The sequence below is a fragment of the Anser cygnoides genome, chromosome 25, assembly GCF_040182565.1.
Source record: "Anser cygnoides isolate HZ-2024a breed goose chromosome 25, Taihu_goose_T2T_genome, whole genome shotgun sequence".
NCBI classification, from domain to species: domain Eukaryota; kingdom Metazoa; phylum Chordata; class Aves; order Anseriformes; family Anatidae; genus Anser; species Anser cygnoides.
The window spans coordinates 4,573,995-4,592,743 of NC_089897.1; the positions used below are offsets into that span (position 1 = coordinate 4,573,995).

Consider the following 18,749-nt stretch of genomic DNA (forward strand, 5'->3'; position numbering starts at 1 on the left):
GCCTTGTGGCCAGTCAAAGACAGCATGATTATACAAATATAAAACAAAATGTGGTCATGTGGATTCAGAAACAGAATGTACAGAGGGATATATAATGGAAGTTAGCAATGAACTACCATTTTATGGGTGAGACCAGGGCAGGGCACTAAATTAACTGTATTTTGGAATAAATCTGTTTACCTCTCTGCAAAGGCTCCAAAACTACAGCTGTGTAACAGAAGACAATCTTTTCAAAGCCTTCTTCTGTGAATGAAACTTCCTGCTCCATGAAGAACCATTCATGCTCCTAGAGAAAGGCGTTTTTACAGCTTTCCTTCAAGAAATCAGAATGCTTAATACAAACGAATTAAAAAGGACATTTAAAAATGTTAAGTCTGCCTCTAGTTAAAAATGTGTACTCAAAAAAAAAAGTTATGTATTAACCTTCACAATTATCTTCAATCTGTAAAAATGTAAACTGTGGTATTTTTAACCGAGTAACCGAGAAACCATTAGGGCTTAGTGTTTGCACAAATTAGCAAAACAGTAAGATATAGAAAAAGTTACAAAATCCCAGAAGTAGTACAGGATTTACATAGTGTTTGGGTTGTGACACAATCTCAAAGATAGCATCATGCAGCCTGTAACAGCCATTAGAGATGAATATATGAGAAAACAGAACAGATTTACAGGATACAGGGCCAAAATTGACAGGCATAAAATAATCCACAGTCCAGAACCTGAACTGAAAACAACAAACTTATTTTTCACAGCCTGAACTTAACTGTATTAGGGAAAAAATAAAAAACACCAAAAAACACAACAAACAAACATGTCTTAAGTGGTACTTACAAAATACACTCTTCAGAAAAAAATCTGGTCTAGCAGGTAAAGAAACAACTGTTTGACCAGATCAACTAGAGGTATTCTGCATTTATGCAATTCTTGAAGATTTTAATACCAAAAAGAAACTAATACCCCCAGTAGACTATAACAACTTGAAACAGTCTGGACTGAAGGAGAACAACGATGTAGAATGCACTCAGGAAAGTATATGCTACCCCCAAAATATCAATCCAAATGTTATTTAAAATTTGGCCATTTATTGTCCCGTATTACCCAAGGAGCACTGGAGTAGGAGCGCAGGGGATACAAGAAACTCCGCTCTCCCAGAAATCTAAAAGGTGGGAAGAGGTGTGGGAGAGGAGGTTACATTCACATCTTTTTCAAGACTGTTACTTGACTCCAGCCTTAAGCTGTTCTGCAAAGTTAAACCACTTAAAAAAAAGATTTACAATGGAAACACCGATCATCTTTATTGTAACGGCAACAGTAGTTTCATTATAGTAAAGAATGTTAGAGAACTTAAATTTTAATAAGCCAAGGTAAAGTAATTTACCAGCCTCCATAAAATCCATGGCTATGAATCACACAAGACAATCACTCGGCTGTTATATTAATATTCCGTTCCATAGTTTAGGCTCCACACTGTGCTCAGCATCTTCAGGCTCCCTATGCCATTCAGCCAAGTGTCCTTCCTGGTCATATTAGTGTGTCATATCTAAAAGCTCTCTAAAATCCAAACAGGATTAAAAATCTGGTAGCTCGTGCACCAGAAATCCAACTAATTAGCTGCCTTATGTTACCTTCGAGAGGCTGGTTACAAAACATGTATTTCAGTGACAAAAAAAAGATGCAAAACTTGTCAGCTATAAAATAACGGTGAGCAACATACAGAAAGCACAAAGGGTTTAAGAAAAAAAATGGCAGGTCCAGTTTTTAATATCTCTACCAACATGGCAGCAACCTCCGTATTAGGGTTTGAAAACCAAGACTTCTGTACTTTTTTTAAAAAAAGGATATGGCTGCTTTGATAAAAACACATTAAAATGCCACCACACACATCTCAAGTTTCTTGCATTTAAAGGGACATCCTGCTTTTGTTATAAAACTATAGCCCTGCTACACTGCTTCCAAACCCCATTTCCTCCCAGCTTCACCCTTTAACGCTGTTCCCTACTCCGTTCTTTTTAGGCTTCGGGAGCAGAATGACGACCAACAGTTAGAGGCAGACACGTCGACGCGGGAACAGAATGAGTGTAAAGGTGTAAAGCCCCCCATGCTGCCAGATGGAGGGATGAAGAAATGGAAGTGATACTGGGGTAATGTCACTATCGATGGAAGTCTGCTGTCCAACACTGTAGCTGGAGAGGCTGAGAGACATGACTACATAGCCTTTCTGAGGACAGATGGAGGGAGAGAAGAGAAGCACTTCAGCGTGACTCATGGGATCCGAGACTGACCAGAGCATTACAGGAATCCTTTGCTTCACATTTATAGAAGGACATCCCTTGCCCCAAAAGCTAAAGAATTTAGTTTTATGTTGTCCGTTATTTTTCTCCTTGGAACAACTTTAAAGAAAACTTCCACAATACCAGATGGAAACCAGAGCTTTAAAAATTGTTTTCAATTTCTCTTCCCTATTCTGCCCATCTATAGCCATCCCTGCAAGTAAAACAGAATTTATGGATGTGAGCAGCTTGTAGGCTGTGTATGTGAAATCGTATAGAACAAACTGCAATTTGCCTAAAGCAGAATAGTATTCTATCCAGCAAAGACAAAAAGATCTTGCATCCTAACTTGAGGGTCTTTTTCTCAATAAAGGACAGTGGACCACCTATAAGTCTCTTGATTGTTTTCCATTGAAAAGTTGCATGAATCCAAGAAACACAGGTTTCCTCCCCATGTTTCCTCAACTGGAATTCCTATTAACTACATTTTCTTCTGAGAGAATGTACTTGCATCAACAAAACTGTTAAAGCATACATTTTTGTTGTTGTTTGTTTTTTTAACCACATACTCAAATACAGAATAATAGTTTTAAAGGACTCTTACCAGCACTGGGAAATCTATTCTACTTAACGATTTGTAAGTATGGTTTCCACGTATCAGTCTCAAACCTTATTGCTTCACAACTGCAGTATCCCTTGAAAAAAATATATATTTAAATGGTCTGTTAATTTGTCTCAAATGGCTTTCAGATTTGGTGGGGGGAGGGAGAACGGAATGGCCAACAGAGAACAGTGACTTCAAAATATTACTGTATAAGGGTTTCCTCTTGTTAAAAAAAGGATACACTGTATTAAACAGCTGAAAGTAAAGACAGCATTCAAAGCCCATGAGTCAAGCCACAGCCAAAACCGTGTTCTACCCCTAAGTATGTTTTCTTTCCTTTTTCTTTTTTCTTTTTTTTTTTTTTAAACAAAGATTTCCTCAACTGCCATTTAATCTTCACCAGAGGGTGCTTCATCTTCAGATCCCTCATCCCCTGACTTCTCTGGTGGAGGGCTGGCTGATTTTTTCTTTTCTGGGGGACTTTCAGGCTCTTCATCCTCTTCTTTGGGGGATGGGGTCTTTTCTTTTGTTGCCTTGGAAGCTGTGGGTCGGCCTGCCTTCCCTTTGCCTTTCACTGGACTGGGAGTCACTGAAAAAATAAAAGGCTTATAAAAGTTATTATCGGCTACCAAGACAAGAAGGTGACATGGCTTCATACAAACAGGATTTACAAGACATTGCAGCAACAGGTTTCATTTTACTTTGACCAAACCACACGCAGGGTGTTTTATGCATTCCATTCAAAACTGAACGGAGTGAAAACAGCTAACAAGACTTTAGAACCATCTAATTGCAAGTCCTGACTGATTACTAGATATGATATTATAAACTAACATAGCTAGTCTCTTGTCATACTAGTATATAAGCCACTACCTATGATTTTGAGCTTCCTGCAATAGCCTATCAAGTTTTCCTTTGGTTCCAATTTGTCCACATTCTTCCACCCTGAAAACATCACAAAGACCAGGAGTCCCTGTCGAAGCCACAAATTGTATTATTTGGCCGCGATGCATAGAAAGTCAGACTGCAGCATCCCAATAAAAGTTTTTAATCTATGCGGGTTTTGCCAATGGGACATAGATACTAATTCAACCTCTTCATTAAGCAAGAATTAAAGCCACATTATTATTTTATTGCATTGCTTTAAATCATGGTAAGTTACTAGTTACATGAACTAGCCCTTCAACATTATGCGTTAATGCCTACTGGCCCAAAACTTCCACTGAGTCTTCTGCAGCAGTAAAGTAAATACTGGTCTCTAAAACAAACTACACAGCTCTGCTTAGACCCACCTGTAGCCTTTAGCCTGGGCTTAGGCATCTTCTTTTCTTTCCTCTCTGGCTTGGATTTCTTGGAGACCTTTTTATTTTTCTTCTTCGAACTGCCATAGTCACTATCATCATCATCTTCCATGAGGAAGTCTTCATCGCTTCCTGAATCTTCTGAAACAAGAACAAAATTAAGCTTTGGAAGTCAAGGAAAGGAAGCAGAACAAAAAGCTGATATACATGCCAGTTAAACAGAGCAGTCAGAAGACAGAGACTCTGTGACCTTACGAGCTTCCACCTATCTGCGGTCTTAAGGAAATGTGACATAGCAGATGTTGTCATACTGGTAGGGATAAAATACTATAACAAAGCAGGTAAGTGTTTTGAGGACCTCAAAATATGCTCTAAGTAACCCATTCGAAAATATAAAGAATCTCCTGACAGGGAGAAGTTAAATGATCTTAATGCAATGGTACTCTTACTCCTTTCTGAAATCCTGTCTGCACTATTTCAAGAACTTGAAAAAGTGCAATTCATAATGCAATTCATTACATGCTGGACTTATTTGTTCTCGTGAAAGAAACTGTCCTACTTTGATCAATCAAGGATAAAGTACTTTGACATCTTTCCAAAAGTAGCAGCCATGCCTCAGAACTGATGGGGTAGCAAGAAGGAGCAAGAAACATATTAAAGCAAGAAGCATATTAAAATATGATAAGCAACCCTAAATGAGCATTATAAGAGACATACTGCTGCAAATTTGGAACAAAAGTTCTAGATGTCAAAAATGTAAGCTTGGTCTGCTGGACAGGTATTCATTAACAAGTACATACTAAGGACAATTTGTGTTTTCATTGTCAAGTCAAAAAACAAACTCTGTTCCTTTTGTTGTTTGGCCCGACCCATAAACTTATGTTTGGTACTATACCCACGCCACACTGATTTCAACTTTTTATGACATGTTCCAGTACAATCCCAGTTACTCACTCTCCTGGAACTGTGCCTCATCATCCTCTTGTTCTTCTTCCTCACTACCCACATCATCCATAAGCATCTCTCGTTGTTTGGAAGCTGCTTTAGATGCTGCCTGTCTCTGCTGACGCACATTTTTGTGGTCTTCCTTCTCGTCCTCACTGTCCTCTGCAGCACAAAGTCACCATGTTATAACGAAGACACAAAACACAGGCCACCATATGTCTTCATCAGGTAGTGGGTGAGCAAGACAAAAGTCAAGTCCTTCATGAAAAAGTGAATCAAGGTGCTCAGTGAATAATTGAGCTGAGGAGAACATATGCAAGTAATCAAGTATGTTTCTGGGGTCATCCAACAATGACCCAGTGCAGCGTCTTCCACTGTAGAGAGTAGCAACCCTTTTTACTAGGGCATTATTCCTCTGCCATCAATGTTAACAGCCATATCATTACTCACCAAGGAGAGTATTAAAGTGTCTCTGAAGCAAAACATTATTTAAATCAGATCTATCACAAACTATGCTTAAAATGCACAATTATCACTACATGCCTAAAACACAGTAGCTCCTTACTGTACAATCTGTAACTTGGTATTTTTAGCCACAATACTAAAGAACCTAAGAACTGTGAAAGCCCGCAGCTGAAGAATTATTTTCTCCCTCTTAAAATTTAAGAGACGTGATGAATTATTACCCTCTTCATGCTACTTTATAAAATACGTGAAATGAATGCATACACAGTGCAGAACTGCCGCAACACAATATAGGGATTGAATGCATCAATCAATAATAATACTTACTGAATACTGTACTTATCATAATTACTTTCTCGAAAAATTAAAATAATCATAGTAATCATTTCTTCACCTGCAGGCCTTTTCCTGGATTTAGAGGCTCTCTTATTCTTGTCTGGTTTAGCCTTTTTTCCTTTTTTGCTTTTTTGAGAACTCTCATAGTCACTGTCAGCTTTGCCATCATCTGCTCCTAAGTCGTCATCTTCACTGCCAAAATCTTCATCTGGAAGGAAAAAGTGAGAATATGAAGTTTCTTCTATCACTCTGTGAAATATTGATGAGAACCCCAGGGAGGAGATTAACCTACATCTATCTACCTGTGAAGACAGTTTATGGCAGCATCATATTACACAAAACATATCTTATCCCAAACCAGGACTGGAAGCAACAAGCAGTAGAGGCAGCATCCAGCTTAAGATAAACGGGTTAGAAGAGTGCTTGCTTCCCTAACCAGAAGATCTTCTTTCCCATGTCAAATCCTACCCCCATAACTTTCTTAAAAACTGGTCTTTATTTTGAAGGTAACGTTACCAGTGCAATGCAGTTAGTTACCTGCTGAGTGTGAATCATCTTTCTTGGTCTTCACATCTTTTTCTTCTGAATCCTCACTGAATAGGAAAAAAAGAGAGGGTTTAACTGGTGCTTTAATCAGTGATTTGCTGTACAGAAAATAGAATTATTTTTTTTAAGAGCAAACTGATCTCTAGGCCAGGAATATGCACTTTTCCTGGACATTACCATGTTATACTTCAGCATTACTCAGAAGCATATGTAGTTACTATGGTTAGAAATTTCAAATTCCTAATCACGTATAAATTTATGCAGACTCAAGGGAATCAACCAGGAAATAATAAGGATGAGATGAACCATGCATTTTGATCCAAAACCTACCAACAAGTCAGACATCTTCCATTTTACAATTAGGATTTTGAAGTTTTATATGCTAATACATGACTGAGTCTATAGATGGAGTAAAGTTTTATTCTGAATAGATTTACAGAATCATCACCTGTCTTTATCTCATTGTTTTCTTTGGAGTTCTTCATTCTGCCTAACCAGTTACCTGGCACGTAGGTCGTCTGCAAGCTCTCAGATGATCTGATCTCTGACAGACTTTCCCCAACCCCCTCTAGTGGTTTCAATCCTCATTAGAGGCTTCCACTATCAAGGAAGTGCTGATGTTTGTTCTTATTCAAATCCCCATCATTTGTCATTAGCGCTGTCCAGAGAAGGTTTTCCTCCCAGCACAGTGTCAGAGAATAAGTGTTTTAAACAGGAATGGTGAATATTGTGTCGAAGGCCACTGATGTACAACATATGTTTCAGGAATGGTTGAACTGCACGTTCTGGCAAAGGTCAGGAAACACAACAGACCAAAGCTTTGCTACATTCAGGTTTGGCAGTTGGCGCTGACACACGATATTTCTGAAGAACACTACTAGTTTAGGTAACATATTATACTACAGCCCTGTAGGCCCATTTGTTTTCAGTCTCAGAGACAACTGTGCATTTCAGATCACTTAAACACACACACTTGTGTCCCATTCAGGCCCTCCGTAATGTTTGTAATACAAACAGAAGTGTTCTTACTTAAATATCCCCAAAGCTAATGGGACATGATGGTCAACTACTTCATTACTTTGGGAGCTCCCTAGCCTCATTCTTTATACAATGTCATACCTACTAAAGTTTTTACTTCTGGCATTACAGCATTTGCGAACACTTCTCTGGCAGACTGGCCTCTAGAATTTCTGTAAGTGCTGCACGAGCAGAACACATACACTGGCCTAAGCTAACTGTGTCAATCTGTCAAGCTATGTATGAACTAGATTTATCCAGAAATGTAGGTAGATGTCAGAAGTACTTGCATAACATCAGTTTTGCATTAGATTTCTATCCATCATTTGTGTCAAAACAGTGCAATTCGTGTTTGGAGTGGCAACAGGAAACAATTGCTTGGCTTTTCTTTCCTGAAAACAGTTCCAAGATAAGAACACAGTGTTTGCATCTTCAGGGCAATTAAAAGCTGGGGTGAAAATCACCTGTCCCTCTCGGCTCACAACAGCGAGGAACCCATTCAAACATTCCCACGCCTATATTCAGCTGTCACCATATAGCACAGGAGCATAAGGAAAAAGATGGAGAGAAACCTCCTAAACATACCCCCGGGCAAGTTTGCTACATTCCACCAAACAATCCAAGACAGTTAAGAAATACCTTGGGTTTGTATAGTAAGAACCAGCTGGCAGACCCTCCATGTTGATGTCTGTCATGAAAGCAGTCAATTTATTTAATAGGCCTGCTTTTATCACCTTTAAGGCAACCATTTGCTGATCATAGTTACTGTGAAATGTTAGATACCTTCACGCTAATAGTGAAAGTCTTTCCTGCAGTAGGACATCACTTAGAATTCAGTCATTTGACATTGTCAGAGCAACTTGGTTATCAAAACAAGATGGTTTCTGAATTTGACAAAACAGGAAATGAAAAACAAAGAACCACAAAACTAACAAATGGCCCCTACTACTGCTGCCATTGTACTTGCCCCATTTAATCTTTAACCAGAGGAATGCTGTGAGCATACCAAAAAAACATGGAAAATTAAATGCATCTAGCCACTATCTTACCTGGATAATTGTACCAGTTGCCATTTTTTGTAACTCATATCATGTTCCTTGCCATTCCAACTGCCTAGATCTGGAAAGCGCTTTTTTTTTATGCCGAAGCACTAGTGACAAGTACTTTACACATGATTTCCCTGCCAACTCAAATAAGAACGAACCACCTCAATGTCCAAGCTGGTTATGCAAGCTTTGCGATCAAGAGCTCTTACACTGCAGACTCTGAATTGCACTTACAATCACTCCTCTCAGAAGACACTGCTCCCCACATGCAAGACAAGGTTTGCAGACATGTTCTTAACAGATGAAGTGATTCTTTTACCTGTCCTCCTGAGAATTCTTCCCAGATCGCCTCTTGTTTTTAGCCTCCCGGGGAGACGAACGGATTTTCTTGGATGGGGGACCTGAATCTCTTCCATAATCTTCATCTGGATAGGACAGCAGAAAATGGTTTTGAATCAAACCCTTAGCTCCCAGCAAATTGACTCATAGCTCCACAGCAAAATGACTTCCTCCGTTATATCTTAAACTGACCACTTCAGGCATATCAAAAAGCAGCCCTTAAAAAAAATAAACAATCACAGATCTTAAAAGAAAACTTTACAGAAGTCCTGTCTTAAACTAGTGATTTACCTTTTCTTCCAGCAGCAGCATAATAAAAATGCTGCATGCAATCAAGTCTGAAATGTACCAAAATGCCTCACAAGAGACAGTATCTTAATTTTACAGCTAGTTAGAAACACAAGGTTATTAAGAAAACCTATTCACAGTTGACATTCGTACATACCTCTCTATGCTTTTAACAACAAGAAGTTTTTTTTACTGTCCTCTGATGGGAACAGTATATCATTACAGAGCAATTTACGGTGTAAGTTTTTACAACTATTACACAATACAAGTAACAGGACTGCAATTAAGAGCTATGCATATTTGTTTCCATTAATTATCAATGTAATCTCCCTTAGGAAACAGCAGCAGTATGTCTATTTTCTAAGAACATAAAACATATTCCATATGGCTTCCAGAAATATTTCATTAATTCACGCAGAACAAAATATACAAAGATTATTATTTTTTTTTTTTGGTGCAATTCACGAAAATGCCTGACATTATGGAATTAACTAAAGTCCACTAAATAAACTGAAAACATATTTTACTCTAGAAAAGAAAAAGTGGCATCAGGGGGATTTTACCACAGAACATAACATAGACCAAGGAAGAATACAGTTGCTGCCAACAGCCTAAAGGCACTACAACAATGCAAGCATTAAATAATAAGATTTCTATCACCATTGTTTGTTTAATACAAAACATACGAGAATCATTATATTTTCAAATGTTCATTAACAGTTCAGAGACTGAAGAGCAGAAAGTCTTTAGAATTTAGGTTAAAGATGTGACTAGAAGCAACACAATTAATATGCAAAGCCATAAATGAACAGCTGTAGCCCAAGGATATTATATTGTTAAGAACAAAGTCATTTACCAGCATCATCTGATTCCTGAAACTGGGAGTAATCGACCACCTTCCTGTTCCTGTTAAAATGAAGGGAATAAATAAATCAGCAATTCATACTCTCAGAAGTACAAAAGCTTTCTTAAAGTAAGAAGAACGCACCACATTCTTGTTTCCAGCGCAGGATTTGTAGCCCAAACACATCCCAAGAAGACTTATTTATGTAAGCCATCTACACCTTTGAAGTCTCAAAAGAAAACACGGTATATTCGAGCATTTTCCTAGGGACCTATCATAGCAGACTGAATTATAGTTTAAGAATTCAAAGGTGATTTTTGATAAGCAGCACTCTTATGGCTCATGACTGCAGTGACAAAGAGCCACCTTAACCTGTGTTATGCGGTTCTTTCATTATTCAAACTATGCATGTATCATTGTTCCAACTACAGCAAAGAAAGCACTCTTTAAAAGCAGTTCCCAAAGATTAAAAAGCATTTTAAAAAAGCAGCACCCAAAGATTAAAGATGCATTTAAAGAATGCATCGGCCTCAACTTTAAGACAAAGCTCCCCTTCACCCTGTTGCAAAGCTGGGCACAGACCCATACTTCTGTTACTGTATCAGCAGCTTCACTGCTCCCTAACCAAGCTGCAAGTCCCCCAGGTAACCAGGTACCCTTAACAGGGCAAATACAACGGCTGATGATAGACAAAATTAGGCAACTACATAAGCAGCTCTTACTGAAAGCAATGCCTCACTCACCAACAAAACCTGCTTCTCAAACTTACTTGCATTTAATATTTTAGGTTTCTGTAGTTGTTGACTAGTTTTTCAGCACCCTTTGCTTTATTGACAAGTTTTAACTGCCCCGTGGTCCAGCTGCTCAGGGGAACCAAGACAGCACTGCACTGCAGTTCTAGCTGGCAACGTCTGGGTCAGGGGCAGATTCCAAACACCCTCCTCTTCTGGAGGATGTGCAATGTAAGGAGGAAGAGCAGCTGAAGGCATCAGAGATTTAGCCCTCCTTCCTGTCTCCACTTTTGCTTTTTTTTTTTTTTTGAAAACAATCCCTTTGACCCAAGGCCAGTGAAGAACTAAATTTGGAAGTCTCCAACACATGAGCTCAGTTTTACACGTAGAAAAAAGTTGGGCAAGTGTGAGGTGAAGCGACCTACCCAGCATCACAGACTCGAGAACCGCTGCAAGCAGAAGGCAACACGCAAACCACGATGCCCTTCCCTTCTAAACAAGCCTGCTGAATTCCACGTGCACTTTGCAGAACTGCACTGCATTTCGGGATTGTCATCACCCACTGCTGATAAGACTGCCCAGCTGAATGATACGCAAAAGTCATCGTTGTGTGCTGGCTTTTGACCAATTAGAAACCAATTAGAAGCCTCCCTCCTGTACAAGTACCTCTATTTATGGCTTACAGCAGCAGCCTTCAGAAGAGGAAGCAGCATAATTACTTTATTTCAAGCCTACATAAAGCCTCTTCAGCTCCAAACAACAACAAAAAACCACAGCTAACAAAAGAAGGCAAGACCAGTCATTCGACTTCCACAGGTTGAATCCCATCCAAGCTCCGGCGTAAACGTGAGCAGAACAAAGTACAACAGCACCGTGCTACAGAGCACTGCCCGCTCACCAGCAGCCCAGATTCAGTACAACACCGACCCAGAAAGGCTCGCCATGGTGTACCATCCAGGTGAGGCCTCACACGCGGCCTCCTTTCCAACAGGAAGGCTTCCTGAAGACCATCTCCTGCCCGCAGGTGGAAAACTAACAGAAAATACAGTTTATTTTGGTAAGCATCTGAAGAATAATAAAGCTCCTAAATAAGATGTTTGATTTGGTCTAAGGTTTCGGGTATTATGCTTTTCTCTAAAAGTGTAAGCAGGGAAAATGAGGTAGAATTGCTACCTATTCTGTCCTAGCAGCTTTGTAAAACGATAGTTTTGGACATCACTAACAAGCAAAATGGGAATCGCAATATTGCCACCTTCCAGTACGTTGGTCATACACAGCTTCATCTTCCTCATTTCCGTTAAAGGTCCATACTAAATCAAATACTAAGTGTGACACAGTAAGATAAAAAAAAATCTGTCCTTCCTCTTTCTTAGCGCTGTACCTTATCTGTTTTCAGCTAGAGAGCGAGTTCTGCTACACTCTCACAACCTGGTCTAGATGAGCAGTGATGCTTGTACCATACAGAAAAATGACCATGGCAGAAGCAAACAAGAAGGAAGGCCACCTGGCTGGATTTTACTTTGCAGGACAAAGAGTAGGGTGAAAGAAAGAAGGGATGCCTACACTGATATTACTGAACATAGAAATCTCTAAGTCTTTCCACCAGAGCCAGAGAAGCTCACAAGAGCAGAAACACGAAACAAGAACTGCTTTTCCATCTGCCATTCTTCTCACTCTGCTCAGCATTCACCCCATTTAGTTCTACTTACATTTCTCTTTATAACTGCGAGCAGCACTGTGGTGCAATGCTTAATGGCTACAAGCATACAAAGACTGCATGCTTCATTAAACCCAAGTGATAAAGACAGGTAAGTTCACCAGACTTGAGATCCAAGGGAAAAAACAGAAAACCCCACTTGCTGTTTTTTCAATGAGGAGCATCTCTTTGCCCCCTAGCAGACACTAGAAGATGTTAAGGCAAGCAACTAGACATAAAAATAAACTGCAAAAATTCAGTTAGACTGAGCATAAAAAGACAGTCTAGTAGACATCTGGGATGGATATTGTTCAATCTGGTTTAAAACACATTGAAATTGTAAAATAACTTACTTGCTAATTCAGCTCAACATGTAAAGTGTGCACGCGAGGGATACTGGGGGAGGAAAGGTACAGAGAGAAGTCCTGAGAGCTTAAGTTTTGGTACCAGCTGACAGTCCTGTATTTCTGAAATAAAGAGTAACTCATCCAGAAACCCACTAACACATTACACTGGAAGCACATGGTTAACTCAAGTAATACTCAAGTAATTTAATAAGAACTCAGAACAGCACAGTAGTTCTTACAGCTCATACTTGATGCTTATCAGACTGAAATCAATTTTAAAATGATGAAAAGCAATATCATCATTCAAAAGGCTCGCTAAATACCTATACAAGCGGTTAAGGACTGTATATCACCTCATCTTCAGCTAACGAAGTCCCTCAAAATCCATGTTTACAAATTAACATCAGAATACAAAGTAATAATCAGTTAGAAATATTTTTTTTTAATATATATGTAAAAGGGAATGTTTAGATCCCTGTATATTTCCACAGGCAGTAAACCACATAGTTTAAAGTTTAAAAAAAATACACATCCTAAGCAAAGCTTAGAGGACTATTCGAAAAGCTAGTAACTGGGCTCACCATGCAGTGCAGAAGAGTGTTTAGGTCAAGTGATTATCAGCAGAAATAATCTATTCTCTTACACAATTTGAGAAGTAAAATGAACGAGAGATTAAATGGTTACAGAGGTTTTTGTTTTGTTTTAAACTACAGCATGTAACTCTCAAACCAATTTGTGGAAGAAACTGTTGACCTTCCCTCCGGCTCAGGGCCTGGCACAGACACAGCGGTCAGTTTCACTTTCTGGTTCTCATTCCGGGGTAAAGCTGTCCTGCTCCACGGGCAACAGGCTACCAATAAATACCGCCCTTAAAAGCACTGCTTTGGTGCCTTTTTATATAGATAGCAAAAAGAGAGATAGGAAGTATTTCTTATAGGTGTTTTCAAAGTTGTGCAAAACAAATAGGCAGTGCTAGACTCAGGCCTTAAATAAACAGACATTAACTTATAATTACGGATCAGAAGTCGAAACATTGAAGCCTAGTGACAGTTATGTACCTAAAGCACGTCACTATGGTGTTAGTCTATTTAAAAATTGGCACAACTGTACTCAGACAGGACTCACCGACTAGAGGTTCCCAATTACAGAGGTCATTGTTTGGGTCTGGACTTGGTGTAACTCCAAACGTCTGTAAGACTAGGCACTGCTCATGGTATCTGCAGAATTTTTAGGGATACACATGACTTGAAACTCCGTAAAACAATTAAATGATTTATGCAGCAACAGTTTTAGCAGCTTTGTGCCCATCCTCCATCTGAACCTAACTACAAATGAGAAGATTTTAACATACAATATAGAAATATTCTGATGAAAAGGGGAAAAACAAAGGAAAAAACAAAAAAGCCAATTCTGCAACCTGCACTGCTCCTGGAAAACTGATTTTTGTTGTACTTCTCCCTTGCTCTTTGTTTCTCTTTAGATTGAAAGTTCTCAGAGCAAGGCCCATGCCTCTTTATTTATCTGCAAAGTATCTTGCTCATCCCTGGACATTACCACACATTATCATTCAAGTCAAATGCCAATCCCAAGGAAGTTTTCCTTTCCTGCTAGCCCACGGAAGTTATCCAGAATCTCACTATTTATATTTTATGTTGCCCAAGTACAACAGCAGCAACAAGGCAAGTTATATTTAATAGATTTTTTTTTTCCCCCTACAACTAAACTTTCAAAAAGCCACCTTTCCACTGTAGTGCCAATGCAAGACTGGAAGTTATTAATAAAGAGCTAAGCACGTAAAGCTATAAAGCCTTGAAATACAGACATATCCATTCATAACTGGCTTCAATCTTCAAACAAACAGAAAACCACTCTGATTTCAATACTTGCCCACAGTTTCATTTTGCAGTGCCTGCAGGAGAGGAGCACCAGCAAGTGAAAGTGACCAGTGCAGAGCAGCAAACAGGAACTCCCCCAAATTCAAAGTCAAAACTCTCACTTAAAATACATTAATTGACGCTGTGTATAAAAATGAGGGCTCGACATTCTCATCTCATTTGTATTCAGGAATAGATAAGGACATAGCAATGTAACCAGCAGCTCTAAACGCCCATGGCAGCATTTCAGAAGTTAGCCACATGGTGCAGAAGTTCAGTAGCTGTAGGAGGTTCCTTTCCTTTTCACTACTTGCCATTTTCTAACAATAGTGCAGATACCATCATTATCCACCCAAGAGTAGTCTAATTGCATAAAAAGTATTCGGTTCTGAATTAACACACAAGAAACCTGTAAATACATGGGCTTCATTGCTACTTAATCACGCGAAACTGAAATCAACAACCAGACTCAGTCTTAAGACAGTCCCCTACTGATGAGTAGAAACTAGGGGTATCCGTCAGGTTTTATAAAGCCCATTGTTTTAAGTGTGTATATATTCACTAGAAACTAGTAGACATACTACATTAATTCAAAAGATCACCAAATCTGATTCCGATGGAGAACTACTCACCAGACTCCCCTATTATCAACAGTAAGATAACCAGGGAAAAAGTTGTTGCATAATTTTAAAAGTTTTGGATTTTCACCTCTGATGAGAGTTCTCCAGTTCTGTACTAGAAGTTCTCTACTTCTACCAAGCAGAGCAGCACAATGTAATAGCTTCTGAAGATTTATGTTTTTCTCCTGAAAGGGCTACTAAATCCAGCTAGATAGTGGATTGCTACATCTACTGCTGGCACGTGCCAACAGGTATTCTGCTACTACAAGTACACACTGGACTTCGGCACGGAGTTTTGCTGTATGCCAGTGCCTGTCAACTGCAAGCAAGACAAGCCAGGTCTTTCACAACACTGCAGGATTTTACAGAATTCTTTTAGTTTAGAAAAGGTTGCTTACAAAGATACGCGACACCAGAAACCTTACAAACCATACCTTTAAAGATACAACACTTTCCTTACCTGTAGCAAGACTCCAGGGCTGGCAAGTAAATCACCAGCAGACCGTACACTGAAGTGTCACAGTGAGCAGCAAAGTCACATCACCACTGCATTTCAGGACACAGGCACTGTCATTCAACATCAGACCACTAGTCCATCTAGTCCAACATCCTGTCTTACAAAAGGCCAAAAACTGATGCTTCAGAGCGCGGTATGCACAGTCCTGTTCATCACCTTTTAAACCCGAGGTAATTCCCTAGGAGTGGAACTTGGAGCTTTATCCACCCCTTACTTTTGCATGCAGGAATACCCTACTGGTTAAAAGAAAAAAAAAAAGCTATAGAATAAGAGCTGTTTCACTAATCAGCGTGCCAAACCTCCTGATTTTGTGAAGTAGCCCTAAATCTATATTTAAACTCTCACATATTAGAGATATGACTTAAATCCAGAGTTATCACCTATACACATGTACGTTTAAGCAGGTAAGAGGCTCTAGTTATAACATAAGCCTTAGGACTGCAACAAGTTAACAGAGCACACGTTATGACACACCTTACCTCTCCTGCAAAGAGCATTTAAACCCCGAGCTCGCTCCCGGGGCACTCCCCGGGGCAAAGCAAAGACGAACACGCTCCGGGCTTGGGGCACGGCAACTTCTGCACGCCGCCACTATTCAACCCCAAACTCCAGGCACGGAGCTGCCTTCTCTCTCCTCCTCCTCCCGCAGCCCCCCAGCGGGCGGTGGGGCTGGGGGGCAGCGGGTGGGGGGCGCCCGGTTGAGGAGGAGGAGGAGAAGCAGTAGAGGAGGAGGAGGAGAGGGAGAGGACAGCAGCAGCAGGAGGAGGAGGAAAGGAGGCGGCGGCCGCCGCGGCTCCTCCCCTCAGCGTGGTCCAGGCGGCCCGCACAGCCCCGCTCCCCCTGCCCGCAGCCCCCGGCCCGCAGCCGCCGCCGAGCCCCGCGGCTCCGAAATGGCGCCGGGCCCCCGGCTAGCTGCCGGCCCCAAGTGGGTCACGGCGAAAAATCCTTTTTTTTTTTTTTTTAATTTTATTTTATTTTTTCCTTTTCACCACCCCCCACCACCGCAAAATGTGGGACGCCGCCCGCCGCGGGCCTCCCCTTTCCACAACCCCCCCACCACAGCAGCGCCTCTCGCCCGCGCTACCGAACAATAATTGCAAAATAAAGTTAAAAATAACTAAAAATATGAGAGGAAAGGGGGGGAGTAGAGCGGCCTCCCCCAGCCCTGGCTGCAGCCTCCCGGCCTCCCCGCCCCTCCGGCAGCGGCCCTGGGGCTGCGGCGGGGCCCGGCCGGGCCTGAGGCGAGGCGTGGGGCCGGGGGGGCCCGGAGGGAGCCGGGGGGGGGCCGGGCAGCAGCGGGGCCAGGCCCCGGAGGGCGGCGGCGTGAGGAGGAGGAGGAGGAGGAGAAGGAGGAGGGAGGCGGGAGCGGGGCCTCCGCGCCGCCAAGGACTCACCTGACAGGCCTCGACATTTTCCCCGGCGCTTCGGGCCCGGCCCGGGGGACGTCGCCCTCAACCGAAGGGCAAAAAACAAAAAAAAGGGAAAAACCGAAAAACTAATAATAATAATAATAAAAAAAAACACCCAACCGGCCGCTCGGTGCGGGCTCCGCGTCGCCCGTCCTCTCCCTGAAGCGGGAGCCCCGGGCCCAGCGCCTCAGGCCGACAGTGCCGGAGCCGCCTCTCTCAGCCCCCTCAGGGGGGAGCCGCCGGAGCCGCCGCCGTGCGTGGGCCGCGCGCCCCCGCCCCGCTCCCCACCGCCGCCCGGCCCGGCCCCGCCGCCGCTCGCCGCTCCCCCCCGCAAAATGGTCGCGTTCGCACCGCCGAGAGGATGCGAGCGGGGGGGCGGTGCAGCCTACCCCGCTGGCACCGCCTCCTCCGCCGCTCATTGGCCGCCCGCGCGGCCCCGCCGCGCGCCATTGGTCAGTTCGAACCATCACGGCCAGCACGCCCCGCCCCTCTCGTCGCCGCGGGGAGGGGGGCGAGGACGCCCCGCACGCTCAAGCTGCTGTGAGCCGCGCGGCGGGGCCGCGGAGCCGCCGGCAGATTCGACACCGGCTCCGCCTCCCCGCGTTTCCCCCGCTCCTCCTCCCCGCCGCCCCGCCGCTCCTCCGCCGCAGGTGCCCGTCCCGATTTTTATTTTTATTTTTATTTTATTTTTTTTTTTCCTCGGGGCGCGGGCGGCTGCGAGGCGCGGCGGGGTGGGATCGGCAGATTCGCCGCGCGGGGAGGGGAGGGGGGGGTGGCGTGGTTTTGGAGGGAAAACGCGGGGAAGCGCCGCGCCGCCCCGCCGCCCCTCAGCGCCTCGGGGCCGGGCCCGCGGAGCCCCTCGCATCAGGGACCGGCCCCGAGGCCCCCCGTCACCTCAGGGCCGGGCCCACGGAGCCCCCTCACCTCAGGACCCGGCCCCGCAGCCCCTCATCACCTCAGGATCGGGCCCCGCAGCCCCTCATCACCTCAGGATCGGGCCCACGGAGCCCCCATCGCCTCAGGGCCGGGCTCACGGAGCCCCCATCACCTCAGGACCCGGCCCTGCAGCCCCTCGTCACCTCAGGGTCCGGCCCCGAGGCCCCCCTCGCCTCACGCCGTGCCTTAGGGGGCTGCGGGGCCCCCGCCCTGAGGCGATGCGGGGCTGGGCGCAGCTTAGGCAGCGAGGTTAGAGCAAGGCGGCGGCCCCTTTGTCATGGCAGCCTGCCCGCGGCCAGGAGGGAGGGATGCTCACCGGGGAAAGCTCCGCCAGGCTGCCCCGGGGCACCGGGAACCAAACCCTCGCTGCCTCCCCTCGGGGCCTGAGGCAGGTCCCAGGCCGTGTGTGCAGCAGAGGATGCGGGGAGGCTGCGGGCCTTCGCTCCGACATCGCCCTGCCTCTTTGGGACAGTACCGAAGTGTGAAGTTCTTATTTTTCTCGTTTTCAGCAACTATGGATTTCGTTATCGGTGTTGATCGCATTAGCACCGCCACGTTTGCCCGCACCGGTCAGCAGATCCAAAAAACACACATGACTTACGTAAAATACAAGAAAGT

At 43.3% G+C, this 18,749-nt stretch overlaps 1 protein-coding gene across 2 annotated transcripts; it reads right to left on the minus strand.

Moving 5' to 3' along the window:
• Positions 1 to 1,269: 1,269 nt before the first annotated feature.
• On the minus strand, positions 1,270 to 17,432 carry NUCKS1 (nuclear casein kinase and cyclin dependent kinase substrate 1). 2 transcript variants are annotated; one of them, XM_066983162.1, is made up of 8 exons: positions 17,181 to 17,432; positions 10,014 to 10,063; positions 8,850 to 8,955; positions 6,459 to 6,514; positions 5,980 to 6,129; positions 5,130 to 5,282; positions 4,167 to 4,313; positions 1,270 to 3,463 (listed from the first exon to the last, which is right to left on the minus strand). In XM_066983162.1, the coding sequence occupies exons 1-8, from the start codon at positions 17,195 to 17,197 to the stop codon at positions 3,264 to 3,266; spliced, it is 879 nt and encodes a 292-aa protein (XP_066839263.1). In that variant the 5' UTR covers positions 17,198 to 17,432; the 3' UTR covers positions 1,270 to 3,263. The 2 variants fall into 2 exon arrangements, with proteins under 2 accessions (XP_066839263.1, XP_066839262.1); XM_066983161.1 differs by having other exon boundaries at positions 4,167 to 4,316.
• Between the last annotated feature and the right edge of the window lie 1,317 nt (positions 17,433 to 18,749).

Excerpts from the sequence above, each read along its gene's own strand:
- NUCKS1 (XM_066983161.1), bottom strand. Across the intron at positions 8,956-10,013 it reads TCAGGAATCAGATGATGCTG|ATGAAGATTATGGAAGAGAT; the intron begins GTAAATGACTTT and ends TGTCCTATCCAG. Across the intron at positions 6,130-6,458 it reads AGATGATTCACACTCAGCAG|ATGAAGATTTTGGCAGTGAA; the intron begins GTAACTAACTGC and ends TTTTCCTTCCAG.